General features: G+C 43.7%; 1 protein-coding gene across 10 annotated transcripts in view; it reads right to left on the bottom strand.

Moving 5' to 3' along the window:
* Nucleotides 1–2611: 2611 nt before the first annotated feature.
* The window catches only part of HECTD1 (HECT domain E3 ubiquitin protein ligase 1), a 365311-nt gene continuing 352115 nt past the window's right edge, over nucleotides 2612–15807 (bottom strand). For all 10 annotated transcript variants that reach the window (XM_033952151.1, XM_033952152.1, XM_033952156.1 and 7 more), the window contains 2 exons: nucleotides 4252–4396; nucleotides 2612–3851 (listed from right to left, as the gene is read on the bottom strand). In XM_033952151.1, coding sequence (XP_033808042.1) covers nucleotides 3714–3851; nucleotides 4252–4396 — 283 coding nt within the window. In that variant the 3' untranslated portion in view covers nucleotides 2612–3713. The remainder of the gene's footprint in view (nucleotides 3852–4251; nucleotides 4397–15807) is intronic.

A 15807-nucleotide genomic window follows, 5' to 3' on the forward strand; every position in this document is an offset into this window, starting at 1 on the left:
CAGATTAAGATCCCAGGTTAGAAGCGAAGAATGCACCAGAGGATGCAGCAACTTTGCTGCCCTCAAAAAAATGGATCACATCAGAATGAGAAGACAACCACAGTCCATGCATCGGACCTCTAAAGGATGACAAGGCCGCAACCTGAACCTGCAAAAAGGAATAGGCAAGGCCCCTTTCAAGCCTATCCTGCAAAAAATCCAGGATGCAAGGTACAGATGGGCAAAGGGCTGCTCTTACAGAACACCAGTCCTCAAAAAGATGTCAGATGTGCACATACGCACAGAAATCAAGAACCTCCAAGAACCTAAGAGTAGAGACCACCTTATCTGAATAAATGCTTAAATGCTCCCTTCTCAAGAGCCAAGCCATAAGACAAAAGGGATCCGAATCGAATATAGAAATGGGACCCTGCGTCAGAAAGGTGCTCGGCAGAGGAAAGGGCTCCACAACAAAGAGAACCAGATCCCTGTACCTTAGGTGCCATGGCCAATCTGGATTACGCGACCAACTGACGTGACAAGCAATGCGAAGAACTCTGTCCACCAGAGGTCATGGAGGAAAGATATACAGCACCCCCAAGGACTAAAGGGTCCCTCACAGAACCCAACCTCCGAAGCCATTACCTATGCCTTCCAACAGCCACTACTTAAAGGCCTAACAGAACTGCAGAGGCTTGCCACTTCCACCTACTAGAGACTGAGAATAGACTGATTCTAAGAGGGACTACACAGCCCACTTGTACTGCTGATAGAATTCAGTGTGTTCTCAGTCTCCACCTGCTGGTAGAGGAGCTCAAACCCATCTATCTGTGCCAGTCTGGAGGGATGGTAAAGAAATGGCCATTTCCTAGATATATTTAACTTCAGTGAGCCATTAAAAAAAAAAAAAAAGTCCAGATGAAAAACGCACATAAAACAGCCATTGGGACCTAGAAGGGGCCAGCATTCTTAACAGACTGGACATACAAACATCCCAGCAGAGCACTCAAAGAGGTACTGCAGTGAAATTCACATAAAAGGTCCCAGTTACACTATAATCCCCCTTTACATTGTATGGTGAGCTCTCCAAAACTCACCAAAAGTCTACTATACCCAACTGTATACCTCCCCAACAGACTTTATGTCTGCAGGTGTTACCTACATATATCAATACCTTAGGTTTTAGAGGGCTCATACTTTCCACCACAAGTATACTAGTTAGCGTGGGATATGGGCCTGCAGTCCACTGGTCTGACCCAGCAGCGGCAATTCTTATGTTGTTATCTCAGGGCAATGGTCTTTCACCTAAGGGCCACCGCGGGAGCGGACTGCTGGGTACAATGGACCACTGGTCTGACCTAGCAGCGGCAATTCTCATGTTCACTGTATTGACAACTAAGCTACTCCAGATACTTGTTCCTTGTTCTAATAGAACTGGCTATTACAAGCTGGTATGTACTATTTCATTCACATCTTTGGGTGGTGGTGGGTTTGGGGGGGGGGGTCAATGACCACTGGGAGAGAAAGGTGAGGCCATATCATCATGCCTCCAGTGGCCACCTAGTTAGTTTGGCCATCTTTTTAGTACTTATTCATTACTGAAACAGGTCTAGCCTCAAACTTCCAAGGTTTCCCTTAGACTTCCTGCAATGTTATATTCTAGTGCACAAGGCATATGAGTCTTGAACCAGTGGTTATTCACTTCTAATCGCAAGTTGTGTAGAAGGCACCATCTACTATTTTCAGCTCCACCTCCGCTATCTCTGCTCGGTGCACATGCTCCTCAGTTTTTTTTTCCTTCTGGTCCTGAGGACTTTATCGGTTACGTTCCTCCCCCCTCCCCTCCCGAGGATGCGCATGGTGCTCTGGGGGTCTAAGGTCTCAGACTTTAGGTCAGTCTGACTGGCAGCCCCCAAAAAACAAACATCTAAAACTTTTTTGTTATGCTTGTTAGGGGCAGGAGTATTCACCATTTCCCAGCTACTGTTTAAGCTGAAGATGAAACAGCACCAGCACAACTGTGAGTACAGTCTATAGGAGATATTGGGGGGTGAGAGATTTTAGTTGCATTTTAGGGGGTTTATGGGACTTGATTTTGGATCCCCCAACCTTCAAAAAACCCTTTTCCAACATTTTTTGAACTTTTGTTTAGCTCTCCTGAGCCATTTTTTGGCGCTAAAATGCTGCCAATGACCAACTTGGATTTTTAGATCCAATTTCAAAGCCTCTATCTGCCTCAAAAACACCTGAATTTTAATTAAAATCAATAGATATGGACACTAAGTTCTTATGATTTATTTTTAATTTGATTTTATGTCTAATCAGAAATAAATGTCGCTGATGCAGCTTTATAGAAGTGAAATGTGGCTACATTGGGCTGGTTTGATATTTTAACTCCAGACTTTGTATTAAACTGCATTTTCTATAACTTGGATACTGGTGCTATTTTGATCTGCTCCCTCTACTGTTCCACTTTATGAAAAGAAACACAAAACTCATCATCAAAGAAAACGAGAGGAAAAATATTCAGGAGATTGTTTTGGTGCACTTAGCATGCTCAAAATTTTACAAGTTCCATCCTGAATGAATATTATTTGTCAACAAAAAAGTCAGAAAACATAGCAAACCAGTATTTACGCAGTTAACATTTTAATGGTTTTCTTCAGCATACACATTGCAATCTTATTCATTTTACTTCAAACCGCAACAAGTTAAATAAAATGTTTGTAATATACAAAAAAAATACAAATAAAGCAAATCTTGCTTCAATTGTGCCTTGCACTTAGAACCAGTGTTTTTATAGTATTTTGTTGTTGTTGAATAGCTTTATTGTTGACTTGCATTCTACACACACCCACACAAAGGATTTGATCTTTGTAAGCAGGGCATTTAAGAAATAAAATTTATTACTCCCAGTTAAAAAAAAAAAAAAAACAAACACAAAAAAAACTAAACCAAGGAAATGCATGATTATATGCAAAAAAAGAAAAAGAGAACTACTTCAATATGCCAATTTTGTAGGCACCATAGGGGGAAAAAAAGGAAAGAATTTGAAATGCCCATTAACTCTATATTTCAGGGATCAGATTTTCCACTGGTTAATGAAAAAAAGAAAAAAAAAAAAAAAGATCAGTGATGGCCACTGTAGTGTATCAGATATTAAATGACAACATTTTACATACATTTAAAAATGTATCAGTCAATACTGAAGGGGAAAATACAAAATATTTAGATCTCTTCTCTTCTTGCTTTCCCCATTTTTTTCTGAAAATACCAAATGGAGACAGCATAATTTCCAGTTACTTCAGCCCTGCTGGGGCATCACATAGTGCTGCTCTACATCTACCCTGTAGAGAAAGCATTGCACAGTGTTGCTTGTCGCTTTGCATCAGCCTTTCCAAGAACACATATCACTCTGCATCAGCCCTGTAGAGTGCTATTACCCTGCACCAGCACTTTAAAGAAAGCATTACACAGTCTCTATGTCAGCCATGTATTTCCTGGGAATTTAAGTTTCAGTTAGCAGCTAAGAAACTTATTCCATGTCCTCCTCTAAAGCCTCAAAGGTGGTAATAAAGTAAACAGAATTTTAAACAAACTCCCAAACAAAATAAAAAGGTCCAGTTCTTTTTTCCTTTAGAACATAGCTTGGAGACTGGATATTTTCAGCACACAAACACAACAGGGTGTCACTAGTATAAAAATAGTCTTTCTATCTGTATCTTCATTATAGCTCAGTTGAGGTGAAAGCCTTTCTCCATAGTAGCAGCTAGCAGGCGCTCCCTCATTATCTCTTCAGAGGAATACTCAGGCAGCTTTAGATAATGTACACATGTATTCACTGAAGGATAACTGGAATCTGTAGCATCCACCTGTAAAAAAGAGCACAGTGTTGTGAGAAGTAGTAATTTTATTATGTACTTTCTTCTGTGGGGAAGCAACTGGACATTCAAGTTTTGTATTTTCTCAGCCTAGCAGACATAGTAATCTATGGACATGAGCAAGCAGCAATTTCCTTAAGCAGAATAATATAATAGAGATTATCGTGAAAGGAAGGAGCAGGGAAAAGCTTTAGGAAAAAATGGTTTTACAACAGGAGTTCTCATATATTCTGTGCAGTGCAGCAACAATACACTCCTTAGCAAACTCAGCAATCAAGAACAGAGAAAAAACTTGATTCTTAGTTTGCCCTGGGGATTTTTGTCCTCTTTGTGGCACAGTATTGCTGATTACAGAGTTCTTGTATTATAGCTGTAACAAGGTAATACCTACCTTGCGTACGACAGTGAGACGAGGGTGAAGGTTGGCCAGACCACCTGGTGGGAGTGTCGAACATCCTGTGGTGAACTGTAAGAACGCTTTCCGTTCATCTGAAGACATGCTACACAACACTCTCACAAACCGCAGGAAGCCGGAGCTAGAAACAGAAAAGTAGAAATCAGGACACAGTTATAACCTTATTACAGATCTGCTATGTAAAAGAACCAGTCTAACATTTACAGACATTTGATGTCAAACTAACTTTCTAAATTACCCAGAAAGCATAGTTACTCACCTGTAGCAGGTATTATCCAAGGGCAGAAGGCAGATATTCTCACATGTGGGTGATGTCATTCATGGGACCTGGCACGGACAGTCAAAAAGTGCACTGTCACTTTACTACTCAAAGATAGTCCATACCACGCATACTGGTGCCTTCCTACCTATCGTTGGCTTGTGGGCCTATTAGTTCAGTAACAAAGCTAAGATGCCAACTAGGGGAGGAGGAAGGGTTGTAAGAATATCTGCTTGCTGTCCTCGGATAACTCCTACTACAGATAGCTATGTTTTATCTAAGGACAAGCAGGCAGTATAATCTCACATGTGGGATTCCCTAGCTGCCAGGATCGTACCTCTGAGAAGAGGATTATTGACAACTTTCATGAGCTTGGTGAAACCATAAAGGTTGAAGGGAAATTGGCATCGAAGTGAAGAATACATTTTGTAGAACTGCTTGGCCAAACCGAGTATCCTGTCTGGAATGATTGTTCAAACAATAGTGGGATATGATAATATGAGCTGAGGACCTGGTGGCTGCTTTATAGATCTCCTAAATGGGAGTGGAATGTAGATGTGCTACTAAAGTCATCATTGCTCAATCTTTATGTGCTGTAATACATCTTTAAAGCATCAGCCCAGCCCGAGCAAAGTATAAGAAGATACAGTCTGCCAGACATGTTGAGATGGTTCTCTTGTGACAGAAGCTCTAAGTCTGTTAGGATAAAAAGACAGGAACAGTTGAGTGAAAGTTCTGTGAAGTTTGATGCGATCCAAGTAATAAGCAAACGCACGTGTACAGTCCAAAGTGTGCAGTGCCGCTTCACCAGGGTAAGAATGTGGTCTTGAAAAGCAGACAGGACGAACTATGGCACTGGTTTAGATGAAACTCCGAGACGACCTTCAGGAGGAACTTGGGATGAGTGTGAAGAACCACCCTGTCACGGGAGAATGTTGTACAGGGAAGATTTGACACAAGGGCTTGAAGTTCACTGACTCAACATGCAGATGTGAGAGATATAAAGAATGTTACTTTCCAAGTATGATGTTTAAGAGATGAAGCTGAGGGTCGCTCAAAAGTAGACTTCATTAAGAGTGGAAAGGATAGCATTAAGGTCCCAAGTTACAAGAGGTGGCTTGATTGGAGATAGAGAATGACACAGGGAAAAAATCTGTCCCCTTCACTTCCCTGTCCCCTTCATCGCCCCGTCACCGTCACTGCCATCCCATTCACCACCCTATCACCATCCCTGCAGCATCCATACAAGCCTCAGTACTGCAATATTTAGCTTATTCCTTCCTTATAAATCAAACTTCTGGCTGCTGAACTGGAGAAAGAGATGTTCAGCTGGCAGGGCTTTGTTTATAAATTTTTATCAACACAACTAATATGACATGGGGAAAAAATATCTATCCCCGTCACTTCCCCATCCCCTTCACTGTCACTGCCATCCCATTCACTGCCCCATCACCGTCCCCGCAGCTTCCATACAAGCCTCAGTACTGTAATATTTAGCTTATTCCTTCCTTATAAATCAAACTTCTGGCTGCTGAACTGGAGAAAGAGATGTTCAGCTGGCAGGGCTTTGTTTATAAATTTTTATCAACACAACTAATATACTACGTTAACCTAAAGCGAAAAAGAAATATAATTTTTTTTTCTACCTTTGTTGTCTGGTTTCTGCTTTCCTCATCTTCTCATTCAATTCCTTCCATCCACTGTCTCTCTTCTCTCTGCGTCTTCCATTTGCTCTGTAACTGTGCCTCTCCCTTTCTCCCCCCTCCAAATTGGTCTGGTACCCATCTTCTTCCCTCTGCTTCCCCCATAGTCTGGCATCTCTGTCTTCTTCCCACTCTCTCTTCCCCATTTCCCTTCAGCGTCTTCTCCCCCCTCTCTCTTCCCCATGTCCTTTTAGCATCTTCTCCCCACTCTGTCTTCCCCATGTCCCTTCAGCGTCTTCTCCCCACTCTGTCTTCCCCATGTCCCTTCAGCGTCTTCTCTCCATTTTGTCTTCCCCATGTCCCTTCAGTGTTTTCTCCCCACTCTGTTTTACCCATTTCCCTTCAGTGTCTGTTCCTCTCCACCCCACCTTTCCTCCCTTTCTCCCTCCCTGCCCTTTACCTTCGTGGCGCTTTCACCCCTCCCCTGCAGTGAGAACACCTCTTAGCAACTTCTGCCATGCACCCACGCCCCCCCCCCGGGACAACAGGCCCGGTCCAACAACTTCCCTGCCCTTTACCTTCATGGCCGGTGATTTCTAAACTGCCTTCTTACAGCAGCCGGAACGTTGAAGTTGCATATGGCTGCCGGAAAGATTGTCTCTGATGCAACTTCCAGTTTTGTCAGAGATGACCTTTACGGCAGCCACACACAGCTTCAACGCTCTGGCTGCTGTAAGAAGGCAGTTTAGAAATCATGGCCACAAAGATAAGGGGCAGGGAGGGAGTAGGGAGATGTTTAGACTCGGTGGCAGTAAGGAGGGAGGGAGCTCGATAGGTGACCGTGCGCATTCCCTCCCTTAACTGCGGGGACAAGGCCATTCACCGCTCCACGGGGCGGTGAATGGCCTTGTCCCTGTAGCCATGGTGAATACAGTTTTTTCCCCATCGTTTTGGCGGGTTACCCAGCATGTCATTCTCTAATTGGAGGTCTGGTATGGAGAAGGCCTTTCATGAATCTGAAAATTAAAGGATGTACAAACGATGGCTTTTTGTCAAGTGGTGTATGAAAAGCACTAATAGCACTGAGATGAACTCTGACTGAAGTAGCTTTTAGTCAAGAGTTAGGAGGTGTAGAAGATAATCTAGGACCGATGACAGGCAATTGGATCCAGTGAGTTAACATTACATAAGAACATAAGAACTGCCTCTCCGGATCAGACTTTCGGTCCATCAAGTCTGGCGATCCACACACACGAAGGCCCAGCCAGGTATACACCTGGCGTAATTTTAGTCACACATATCCCTCTATGCCTCTCGTAAGGAGATGTGCATCTAGTTTGCTTTTAAATGCTAGAACGGTGGATTCCGCAATAACCTCCTCTGGGAGAGCATTCCAGGTGTCCACCATTCGTTGCGTGAAGCAGAACTTCCTGATATTTGTCCTGGACTTGTCCCCCCCTTAGCTTCAGTCCATGTCCTGTTGTCCTTATCACATTGGACAATGTAAATAATTTTTTTTCCTGCTTTATTTTGTCGATTCCTTTCAGTATTTTGAAAGTCTCAATCGCAGTCTCCTTTTCTCAAGGGAGAACAATTCCAGTCTCTTAAGTCATTCCTCATATTCCAAGTTCTCCATAACTTTTATTAGCTTCGTTGCTCGTCTCTACACCCTCTTCAGCAGTTTTATATCCTTCTTTAGGTTGGGAGACCAATGTTTGACACAGTATTCCAAGTGTGGTCTGACAATTGCTCTATAAAGTGGCATTATAACTTTCTCTGATCTACTCATGATTCCTTTCTTTATCATGCCTAACATTCTATTTGCTTTCTTTGCCGCTGCCACGCATTATGCCGACAGCTTCAGGGTCCTATCTATCAGTACACCCAGGTCCTTTTCCTGTTTGCTCTTACCCAGAGTTGCACCTGACATTCTATACTCGTGTTCCTTGTTCTTTCTGCGTAAATGCATTACTTTGCACTTTTCCACATTAAACTTAATCTGCCAATTCTCCGCCCATTTCTCTAACTAACACAAGTCACTCTGGAGTTCCTCGCTATCCTTCTGTGATCTGATTGCCTGGCATATCTTTGTGTCGTCTGCAAACTTGATCATCTCACTGGATGTTCCTTCTTCTAGGTCACTGATGAAAATATTAAATAAGATGGGCCCAAGTACCGAGCCCAGGTTGCGAAACTAGCCAAAATGATAGAAGCACTGCATGGAAGGCTTTCTAGAGGCTTCAATGATGGCCGACACTGGTGCAGATAGTACAGAGGCATTTTATTGGTTGGGAGAGAAATACCATGCTGTGAGAGCTAATAAACAGACTGGGATGAAGGAAAGGGCCCTCCTTCTGTGTCAGCAACGTTAGAAAGATTTAATGGCTTCCCAAATGTTGAATTGTAGAAGGAGAGGGAACCATGGCTGATGTTGTCATCGAGGTGCTATGAGAATCATGGTGGCTTGTTTTTGGTGAAGTCTGAGTAGAGGAATTGGAAGGAAAGCATAAAGGAACTTGTCTCACGAGTTGAGGAGAAAGTCATCTGACTCCAGACGATTTGAAAGTGTAGAATCTGGAACAGAAGAGCGGAAGTTTGTGTTTGTAGGGGGAAACAGAAATCTACTTCTGGAGTTCCCTAGTCTACAAAGATCTGATGTAAATGGTGGAGCTTTGTGACCACTCGTGCAGTTGTAGGCGTCTGCTCAACTTGGCGACTAAGATATTCTCTTTTCCTGATAGGTAGACTGCTTTCAGAAAAATGTTAGAAATCGCCCAGGATATATCCACTAATGATGAAGTATGGCAAGTGGTGTGGACAAGATTTAAATCAATTCGTTCTGCTTCAGTACTCCAATCAATATATTTCTTTTTACATCGGGCTCACTGAACACCGCAGAAGATTGCTAAATTCTCACATAAAGTCTCCAATTCATGCTGGTCATGTGAGTTCTGTGGGTACGTTGCTGCATATGATTTTCCAATGTCCTCAGATCAAAATCTATTGGGAAAGAGTTTGGAAAACCAGCTCCTCTATTTTAATGATCCAAGAGCTGCTAAATCTCAAAATTATTGTTTTAGGTCAACAGGGCCTCATACAACCCCTTTCGGAGCCCAATGCTCACTTTCTTAACATACTATTCTTAACAAATATGAAAGTGTAATCGCAGGAAAACATCATTCCACTAGCACATTTCTCAAAATATGGAGCCCTGTTCAAACCTATTGTGCTTTAGACCATTGAAAAACAGAGTTTCAGAATATATTGCTATCCTTAACTTATTTAGCTGCTGATGCCTCTTGAAAGTTTCACTATATTTTAATGATTGCTGCTTACCATATGCCGACAATATATGTGCTGGTCCCCTCATATGCATGATGCATATGTACATATGATCTATTTCTTGTCTTATTTAATATTTGTATTTATTGTTTTGTACATATGATTTGTTGTTTTACTTAATATTTGTACATTTTGTTCACTAATCTTATAAAATTAATAAAACATTGGAAAAAAAAAGAAAAAAGAAATCGCTCAGGACCAGATGTGGATTGCTTCTTAGAAGAGCAGGCAAGACCCTGTACCACCCTGCTTGTTCACATAGCTACTTGGTTGTCTGTGCAGATGAGTACTACTTGATTGAGGAGACGATCCTGGAATGTGTATATAGCATTGCGGATTGCTTGAAGCTTGAGGAGATTGATATGGAGAGCTCTTTCAGGAGGACTCTGAGAGCCTTGAGTATGGAGGCCATCGAGGTGGACTCCCCATCCGAGCATGGAGGCATCGGTTGCCAATATCTTTTGATGTGGTGATATCTGGTATAAAAGGCCCCTAGAGAAATTGATCGGAGATAACCACCACTGAAGTGACTTTTGGGATAGTAGTTTGGTGGCTTGAGACCATTGGGTTGAAAGGAGGAGTGTGTGATGCAGTGGTTGGAGCTACAGCCTCAGCACCCTGGGGCTGTGGGTTCAAATCCCACACTACTCCTTGTGACCCTGGGTAAGTCACTTAGTCCTCCATACCCTCAGGTATGTTAGATAGATTGTGAGCCCACTGGGACAGATAGGGAAAATACTTGAGTACCCGATTGTAAACCGCTTAATCTTGATAGGCGGTATATAAAAACCTAATAAACTTGAAACTTGAAAGTACCCATTGAGGTTCCCTGAGATGTAAACAGGCAAATGGAGTTACATATACTGTAGAGGCCATGTGACTGAGGACTGATAGCATTTGATATGCAGTTATGTGGCGACGAGAAAAGACTTTCTGTCAAATTCGAATTAGAGTATTGAATCTTTGTTGAGGTAGAAAGCACAAGTTTGAGTTGTGTCTAAGAGGGTTCCAATGAATTCTACAGTTTGACTAGGCTCTAGATGGGATGTCCCATAGTTGACAGCAAATCCCAGGAGCTCCAGTAGACAAATTATTTCATTCATGGCTTGATGAGCTTGTTGATGCGTAGAGACCTTGATCAACCAGTTGTCCAAGTAAGGGAACATGTGAAAACTTCATGAGTGGAGGAATTCAGCTGCTACTACTACTAAGCACATCATGAATATTCTGGGTACCAATGCCAGACCAAATAGAAGCGCCTTGTACTGAAAGTGGCACTCGAAAGCAGAGGTATTTCCTGTTTGCAGATAGGATGAAAATACGGGTGTATGCTTCTTTGAGGTCTAGAGAGCAGAACCAGTTGTTTTTCTCTAATAGTGGTAATTAGGTTCTTAGAAAGATCATGCAAAACTTCCCCTTCACCAAGCATTTGTTGAGAGCATGGAGGTCTAGAACTGGATGGATGCCTCCGGTCTCTTTCAATATAAAGAAATATTTGGAGTAGAAACCTCAGCTCCTCTCCTGCAGAAAAAACTTGTTCTAGGGCAGGGTATTCAACCTTTTGGCTTCCCTGGGCTGCATTGGCTGAAAAAAAATGTTTCTGGGGCCGCACAAACGCTGCAGCAAGACAGAGGAGGGAGCCAGCAAGACGGTAAACACCTGGGGGCAGCAGAGGAAAACATTGCATCACCCTCGACCGGGACCACACAAAATACTTCACAGGGACTCATGCGGCCCTCGGGCCGCAGGTTGGATATCCCTGTTCTAGGGCATTGAAGAAGAGGAGGAGGAGGAGGGCTAAGAGCTCCTGGCAAAGGAGAGCCCTTTCCTGGCAGTTAAAAAGAGATTCTCTAAGGGAGTAGTTTGGAGATTTTTTTCTGTAAACAAAGGGCATAGTCCTGACTCACCACCTGAAGGACCCAATGATCCGATGTTATAAGGGACCAGTGTTGATGGTAATGGGCGAGTCAACTTCCTATGGGTAGAGTCTGAGGCAAAGGTTGAGAAACACTGACCTTGCTCTCTAGGAGGAAGTCAAAAAGAATATTGCTATTTGGACTGAGGTGCTGCAGAAGTTTTCTGCTTCCTCTGTTTTCTGGGGTGTCTGAGTTGTTGGCTGAGTGGATGTTGAAGGCTGACTATGTCTGTGTCTCAAGTAGTGAAGTGCTTGGAGGTGTTTGAATATCTCCGTGGCGACTGATACTTATGAGATTTTGAGGAGAACAAGGTAGTCATGTAGTCAGTATGACTCGTGATTTTCTCTATGGCCTCCTCTATCGATCTCTGAACAAATTATTCCCTACACAAGATATGTTAGAGCAGTGTCTCTCAAACTTTCTCGAGCTGGGGCACACTAAAGGTAGTGGCCACGCTCGAGGCACCCAGAGTGCACGGATGTCGCCGTGATGACATCGTGTGCATGCATGATATCATCACGTTGACATCGACGTATGCACAGAGGACCTCCAGACAGGTCCTGAAATGCCAGTAGGGCATGCCAGCAGGGAAGTCTAACAAATATCAAGTACCCCCAACCACAGACCTCCCAAGCTCCACCCTAGACCCATCCAAGCTCTTCCCCAGATCCCAAACACCCTTTACTAATTCTAATGCAATTTTTTTCATTCATTTTTCAAATCATTTTCCCTACCTTTGTTGTCTGGTGATTTTATTTTTCTGTGCTTTTTTAACTATGTTTCCAGTGCCTTCTTATCCATTGACTGTTTTTCTCTCCGTCTTCACTTTCTGCCTTGTATCCATCTTTGGCATTAAGTTAACATTCAATTTTTCAATTTGTCTGCTTTCTTCTCAAAATCTACTTTTCCATGTCTTCCCTTCCCTTCCTATTTCCATGTTCTGACATCTCTCTCCTTCTCTCCTCCCCTCCCCAGTAGTCCAACATCTCTCCCCTCCCTTTCCCCCTTCCCAGTCTGACACCTCTCTCCTCTCCTTCCCATAATCTGGCATCTCTACTACTACAAATATTATTATTTCTATAGCACTACCAGACTTCCCTCCTTCCCTTCTATTCCCTGGTCTGATATTTCTCCCTTGCTTTCGTTATCTCTCCTCCCTCCCTCAGTGTAACATTTCTCTTTCCCTTCCTCCTTTCTGCCCTCTGTAGTCCATCTTCCTTCCCTTTCTCCTTTTTGGCCTCCTTCCAGTCCAACATTTCTCCCTCCTTTCCACCAAACATTTTTTTCTTTTCCTCCTGAATGCTTCTCCTCTGGGCCTCCTTCTCTCCCCTAACCAACATCTCTCTCTCTCCCTCCATGAGTCCAACTATTTACTCTCTGTCCTCTCCCCCTCCCCCCCAAAGTGTAACATTTCTCCTTTCCTCCTTTCTGTCATCTCCATCCATCTCGCCCTCTCTCCGAGTCCAACCCTTTCTGCCTCCTCCACACTTTCTCTCCCTCTCCATGCATCTTCCCTCGAGTGACATCCTTCCTTCCCACTCCCCAACCCATGTTCTCTCCCCATCCACCATCTCACCCTCCCCTCCAGTGTGTAGCATCTTTCCTTCCCCTCCCCTTCTGCCAGGTCAAGCAGCACCTCTTCTCCCTTCCCTTTCCCCTGTCCAGCAGCATCTCTTCCTCTCCCCATGTCCAGCAGTACCCCTTCTCCCTTCCCCTCCTCCCCTGCCAAGCAGTACTCCTCCTGTCTATCGGAAGCTCAGTGTGCTTTTAACTTGGCCACAGAGCTGCTGCGAGGATTAATTAAGACGTGGTTTTCATTAACAGCCTTGGGGCTTTTGCTAGGCTGGCCCATTTCAATGATGCAACTTCCTCTTTAGAAAGAGGAAGTCGCATCACTGTAATGGATCGACTTAGCAAAGGCCCCGCGGCAGCTCTGTGGCCAAGTTAAAAGCACACTGAGCTGACACTGTTATTCCAGGGGTTTGAAGAAGACACAGAAGGCAGGAGTCCAGGGAGATACGCGGCAAAAGGCAAGTCAGCTGGCTGGCGCTTCTCTTCCTCCTCTGTGAGCCATGCACTCTTGGAATCTCAGGAGGCATACTAGTGTGCCACGTCACACAGTTTACGATACACTGTGTTAGAGAGAGAGTCTTGAACACTGGCATATAGATCTGAAATTCTTAGCCATGCTTGTCTTATCATTGTGATCGAGACTGCAGAAGTATGAGGTGTAATATCAAAAGCGTCAAATGCAGAGCGTACCATGTACTTTCTAATCTCTAGGAGATCATTCATTTGATGTTGGTAAGAAGGGAAATGCTCCGATAGTATATTTTGGTCATAATGGGACATCTTTTGGATGAGAGATTTCATATAAAAAGTTATGTAAAAATTGTAGTTTCAAATTTTATTTGCCAGCAGAGAGTCCTGGAACACCCTGCATCCAAACTTATCCAGTCCTGCCTTTTCTCCCAAGGGGAGCACTGGCATAAGTTCTGGTATTGTTTGCCCTCTTCAAGGTAGACTCTACAACCAGACTGGTGCTATAACTGTGGTCTGTCAAAGCCAGGGCAAGACTGGATCCAGTAAAGCATGTCCAATTTGTGTGGAACTTCTGGAACATACAGAGATTCCCAATTTTTAAATAAGGCCTCTTTCATGAGGTTGTGGAGAGGAACTTTAGGCTACTCTTTGTCGTTTGAATGCATCCTTGAGATGTGCTAGAAGTTATTTTTCAAACTCTATATTTATTGAGAGTGCTTATGAACTTTATAAAGGACAAACTTCTCTGGGGTGACCTTCAACAAGGCAGTAGAGGAAATGGATCCAAAGGTATACCATAAGACTCATCCACTGACAGCTCTGGAGTCACTGGAAAAACACAGAGATAAGTCTGAGTTACACCCCTCAACATCAGGCATTGCAGAATGAGATCAAGGCGAACATCGAGGAGAACGTCGAGAAGATCGTTATGAGGAGCATCAGGGTAAGTGCTGGGACGATCATCAACATGAGTTTACTGAGGAACGACAAGAGGAGCATCGAGAATAGGATGATGAACTGTACTCTCTTAACAATGATGCAGATGTAGATAGTCGGTATAGTGGCATCCGAGATCAATGGCTTGAAGGAGTTTTGGGGCTTTGCTCAAAACCGAGTTGAAGTTGATGTGGAAGCAGGAATTGGGACAGAGTGCATCTGCAACAGCACGCAAAGCTGTTCCTGCAGAGATGGTGACAGTACCGATGTTGACAAGGGTACAATAGGCACTGGTAGATTTGAGTGTCGAGGTACGCCTCAGAAGAGATGCCAACTGTTAAGACGGCGATCTGGCATCAGTGCACTGATGCTTAGAATGCATAATGGCAATGATTCTTGGGATGATGCCAATGCCTGCCTTGAGAGGGAGAGATGTTTATGCTTCTTAGAGGTCTTACAAGGCTCCCCCAATGACAGTGGAATCACCGAAGAGGAGGTGGAGTGCATCATCATAGCTGTCAGTACTGGTGTCGATGCTGGCGGAGTCTCCAGACATAGTCAATGCAGTTGAAAAGTGAACCAAAAAAGTTTCTCAAACTGCAACTTTCTGGCTTTAAGAGACCCTTCTGCAAGTGAGAGCACAGCATGCAAGAAATATCCCGATGATCAAGACCTAGGTTCTGGATACACCAGTTATGTGGATCCTTGCCTGAAATAATCCTGTGACATTGAGTGCACTGCTTGAAGCTGCTAAGAGCCTTGGACATCAAAGGGAAAACTCTGACATGAGATCAAAAGACTCAATGGTCAAGTAGATGGTATACCGAAAACAAGTCGATACCCTCGGCCTGAAAACAAGCTGAAAAGAAGAGCCTGTAGGCCCAAAACTAAAAATTGATCAAAAATTAAAACATTTTTGAACCAAACAAAAGTAAAAGAAACAGAAAAGAAAAATATGACTGAAAGAAAGGGAAAAAATAAATGGAAAGACACAAAATAGCACAAGTTTGACACACTTAGAGAGACGCTAAGGGAAGGGAAAGAGATGCTGAACTAAGAGTAAGAAGGAAGTGAGGAAAGAGAGGATGAGAGACACATTGGATGGGCATGGATAGGAGGGAGGGAAGGTTGTCAGGACCAGCTCTGCTGCTTCGGGGGCTGGAGGGAGGGAAGGGAGATTGTCAGGACCGGCTACCACTGCTTTGGATAGGTGGGAGTGTTGTCAGAACCAGCTGCCTTGATGCTTCGGGAGGAGAGAGGGAGGGAGATCTGTGGCTGCAATTGATGCTTTGAGAGAGCTGCAGGTAAGGGAGACCAGACCCAGGGGTGTGGGGGGCGGGGAGGAAGGGACATGGATACTGGTCCTGTAGGGTAAAAAAGGACAAGGGAGATG

This window comes from Geotrypetes seraphini, chromosome 7 (genome assembly GCF_902459505.1).
Source record: "Geotrypetes seraphini chromosome 7, aGeoSer1.1, whole genome shotgun sequence".
NCBI lineage: Eukaryota > Metazoa > Chordata > Amphibia > Gymnophiona > Dermophiidae > Geotrypetes > Geotrypetes seraphini.